Genomic DNA, 4455 nt, shown 5'->3' with positions numbered 1-4455 from the left:
AACTGTTTCAATTCTTCCCTTCAGGAAGCACAATAAGACATTGCATGCCAAAATAACTAGACACAGAGACAGTTTTTTTCCCTTGTGCCATCACTGGGCTGAACACCTAATTGTCACAGTTCTGTCTAATGTCTATGTATATTTATGTAGGTAGTGTGACTGCAGTATTATTATTATCCTTCTCACCTTCTCTGTTACCCCCTCTTATTGGTTTCATTACTCTGTTGCTTTGCATGTACACTGAGACCTTCTGCCCAGGAGACAAATTCCCTGTGTGTGTAATCATACTTGACCAAATAAAGTATTCCATTCCATTCAATATTATGTGCAATTCTGGCCCTCTGCACTTAAAAAATGATACAATAGAGTTAGAAAAGATTCAGAGGAGGAAGGCTAAGGTGATCAGAGGGCTGGAGCTGCTTCCCTATCAGGAATGGTTGCCACACTTGGAGGTGGGTTGTTGGGTTGTTGTTGTTGTTGTTTGCATAGAAATGTGATGTATGAAAGAGATCATTACTGAGGTTTACAAAATTATGTATGGTATTGATAAAATGGACAAAGAAAAGCTACTTTCCCCACCTCAAAGCATAAAAAAACGAGGGTCAGCCGATGACATTGAATCCTGAAAGAATCAGAATAGATAAAAGGAAGCATTTTTTCACACAGCATGTAATTAAATTTTGTACTTTGCTCCCAGAAGATGTGGTGCTTTGGCTGGCTTCAAAAAAAGATGTACAGTAAGCCAATTTAATCAAAGGTAAAATCAGGACCAAAAAGCATCATTTAGCAAACATTCTGTGACACAAGAGAATGATTGATGTCAAATATTTTTGCTATTTTTGCTATCTTCACCTGCAGCTATTTTAGTTCTTCTGATTAGATTCAGCAGGTTAAAATTTGGGCCAGCAGTTTCACTGGGGCTTGCTATCTTAGGACTAATTTCATAGGAACATCAGTTCCACCTATTTCATGGAATGCTCCTTTTCTTTAACTTTAGCCCCTGCCAAGGTCTCGGTGTGTGGATAGTTGCTTGCCTGGGTTTGTCAAGCTGGTTGATGAAGATAAACCAGTTTGCTGCTACAGTTGTATTCCTTGTGCAGAAGGGACCATCTCCACCCAGGAAGGTGGGTGATTCCAGAGAGAAAAGCTGTCCGTGTTTTACTAGTTTTGAATAACCACAATTAATTCTAATATTTCAATTTGTTTTATATCTATCCTGCATTTTTATTTCATTTCACAATCACAGAAATTTGGGGCTCAGTTGTGGTAAAAAGTCAAGGACTACCTATATTCTGGCAAGATTATGAAGACTGACTTGTGTTCTGTAGTAGAGATTGGGAACACAATCCAATAGATTGTCTTTTAAATTTATCATTTTCCTAATTATGCAATAGAATTTTCCAGTATTATTAAAAATGTACCATGTTTCCCCAAAAATAAGACCGGGTCTTAGGTTTTTTTTCCCCTCCAAAAGAGGCACCAGGTCTTATTTTGGGTGGACGTCTTTTATACTCTTTTATATACCGACAGCCCCACCCAGCCGAACCTTCTGTGGCCAAAGGAATAGCTGCATTATGCAGCTGCATTCTGGCCTGCATTTTGCAGTCAGGCCTTTCTGGAAGGCCTTGCAGCCGAGTACCGAGCAATGGATTCAATCCATAGCTCAGTTCTCGGCTGCAGAGGCCTTCCGGAAAGGCCTGTGGTTGAGAAATGCGAGTCTGGCTGCAGAAGACGCTGCAGAAGAAGTGGGTGGGTGAGGAGAGGCCTGGCTATGAGGTAAGTGGGTACAGGGCTGTGGGACAGATCCACAACCCCACCCCCACACTAGCTTGATTTTTAAATGGGGATTATTTTTGAGGCAGGGTTTATATTAAGCCCACCCCCAAAAATCAAGCTAGGGCTTATTTTCAGGGTAGGTCTTACTTTCGAGGAAACACGGTATATAGGGGAGTATCTGTATATATTGACTTAATGCATTCCCATATGCAAAATTACTTCTAAAATGTGCTTATTGACAATCTTGTGAACAAAAATCCTATAAACAGAAGAGAACATCAAGAGATTTTCAAACCACTGAAGTACATGAGTGTTGCATTTGTTCTTTGCAGATGCCAAACATTGTCTGAGATGCCCCAAGGACCGGCACCCCAACAAGGAACGGGATCAGTGTGTTCCTAAGGTGATCACTTTCCTATCCTATTCAGAAGATCTGGGAGTCATCCTTACTTCCTTCGCTTTACTTTTCTCTTTGAGCTCCGGCTTTGTTTTAAACATATTCATTAAGCACCTGGAAACCCCAGTAGTCAAAGCCAACAACCGGGACCTGTCCTACCTGCTCCTCATTGCCCTCCTGCTTTCCTTCCTGTCTTCCTTCCTCTTCATTGGCCAGCCAAGGAGAGCTACCTGCCTTCTGCGACAAGCTACCTTCAGCATCATATTCTCCATAGCCGTGTCTTCTCTTTTGGCCAAAACCATCACAGTGGTGCTGGCCTTTCTAGCCACCAAACCAGGAAATAGCATGAGAAAATGGCTGGGGAAGCCTTTGGGCAACTCCATTGTCCTTTGCTGCTCTTTTATCCAAGTTATAATCAGCACTATCTGGTTAGGTACTACTCCCCCATTCCCAGACTCAGATATGACTTCCCAGACCAGAGAGATTGTCCTGCAATGCAATGAAGGCTCTGTTGCAATGTTCTACACTGCTCTCTGCTACATGGGCTTCCTTGCAGCCATCTGCTTCACAGTAGCTTTCCTGGCCCGGAGGTTGCCTGGCGCCTTCAATGAAGCCAAGCTAATCACCTTCAGCATGCTGGTCTTCTGTAGTGTTTGGATCTCCTTTGTGCCTACCTACCTGAGCACCAAGGGGAAATACATGGTGGCTGTGCAGGTCTTTTCCATCTTGGCTTCCAGTGCTGGGCTGCTGGGTTGCATCTTTTTCCCCAAGTGCTACATTATTCTTTTTCGACCTGATTTGAATACAAAAGAGCAGCTTATTCTGAAAAGCAAAACAGAAATGTGATTTTAAACCTGCACAATTTAGCAAGCAGCATAGGACCAATTTGCTTATTAGTGTTCCCCAAGACAAATGTTTAGATCAATCATGATAATTAGGGAAGTTCATTTCATCTGTTTTATACTTTTACTCTAACATCCATTTGTTTAAAAAAGTTCTCTTCTTTTAAAGGTATGGTAGAATCATAGCTTCAATCTTTTTACCAAAAAAAGAGACTTCAAAATTAAGAAAGAATGAATGAAAGAAAAAAGATTACTGCTGATATCAAAGTCTCAATGTTTTGTGAGACATTGGCTGTTGTCATCTGTCTGGGTGTAGATCTGTGAAGTATCTGAAATTATCTGTGCTGTTACATTAGATCTTTTAGATTCTTCTGCACACAATACTTAATCCAATCAAGTAGCAAGATTTAACAATTCAAAGGGGGATTACAAAGGATTACAAGGGATTGTGTTTATTAAAAATAATCAACAAACTAAATTGATATTTATTGAACAGATCTATTAGTAGCAATTTCTTGGTGAATTCTCCCACTATGTTAACTCAAATCTGATTGATTACTTTAATTATATGGAATTAAATTACTATATACAAAAGTTTTATCTAGGCAATCAATCTGATAGTTACCATGTTTCAAGCATCACAGTTATAAAAGTATACAACAATTGTTTTCTCAAAGAGACCCTACTCCAATTGTGGAACCAGTTAGAGCTGAAGATGATCCCTGACGATTGGACTCAGCATTTCAATAAGCAAACATCTCAGCTGCTTCTGTCTGATGAAGCATTGCAATTTCACTCTACTACACTTAAAAGGACAGATTTTCTGCAAACTTCCACAGAATTTCACCAAACTGATTGTGTTACTCCAGTCTATGCTCTCCATTTAGATACTGAGGAAGAGAGAAAAATACAGGAGTAGGACCTATCCCTCTCAAGCCCTGCTTTGACATGGAAAATTTTTGAAGCCAAGAGTAAATTGATTAGGAAATTCAAATTATAAAAAGAGAACTCAGCTGAACATTCTATTCAGGACTCTATGTTCTTGAATAAAAAATATATAAAAACATCTATCACAAAACAAGAACAGAGAATTCAATAGGTCTTGTCTTCTTGGCAGTAGTTGATAATAAAAAGCCAGAAATCCCATTTTATTCTGGTGCCAGCTGACTTCCCACCCAATTGATAGGACCTTTTCACTTTCCCATCTGTTACTTGCATCTGTATGGGTGGACCACTTCAGAGCATTATATGTATAAGAAGAACATGACTTAATGTAACCTACTCCCTAATTGCACCCCAGTCTCAAGTGCTGAAATAGTTTGAAGCTTAGAAGACTAAACTTCTGGTCTCCATGATTGACTCAGATTGGAGCCTGAAATAAAGATTCTTCTACAGCAGGGATGTCAAACTGCCAGCCCATGGGCCGCATGCATCATAACG

At 40.0% G+C, this 4455-nt stretch overlaps 1 protein-coding gene across 1 annotated transcript; it reads left to right on the top strand.

The window, feature by feature from the left end:
• Positions 1-997: 997 nt before the first annotated feature.
• Positions 998-3403, top strand: LOC120317274 (vomeronasal type-2 receptor 26-like; the record flags this gene model as incomplete). Its single annotated transcript, XM_039363715.1, has 3 exons — positions 998-1124; positions 2109-2839; positions 3332-3403. Coding segments are annotated over 3 exons (930 nt in total), but the record flags the coding sequence as incomplete, so codon positions are not given.
• Positions 3404-4455: the final 1052 nt, after the last annotated feature.

This window comes from Crotalus tigris, unplaced genomic scaffold, assembly GCF_016545835.1.
Source record: "Crotalus tigris isolate CLP2741 ecotype Arizona unplaced genomic scaffold, ASM1654583v1 scf7180000019583.1695794, whole genome shotgun sequence".
NCBI classification, from domain to species: domain Eukaryota; kingdom Metazoa; phylum Chordata; class Lepidosauria; order Squamata; family Viperidae; genus Crotalus; species Crotalus tigris.
Note: the sequence above shows the minus strand (reverse complement) of the source record. Positions and strands in the feature narration are given on the sequence as shown.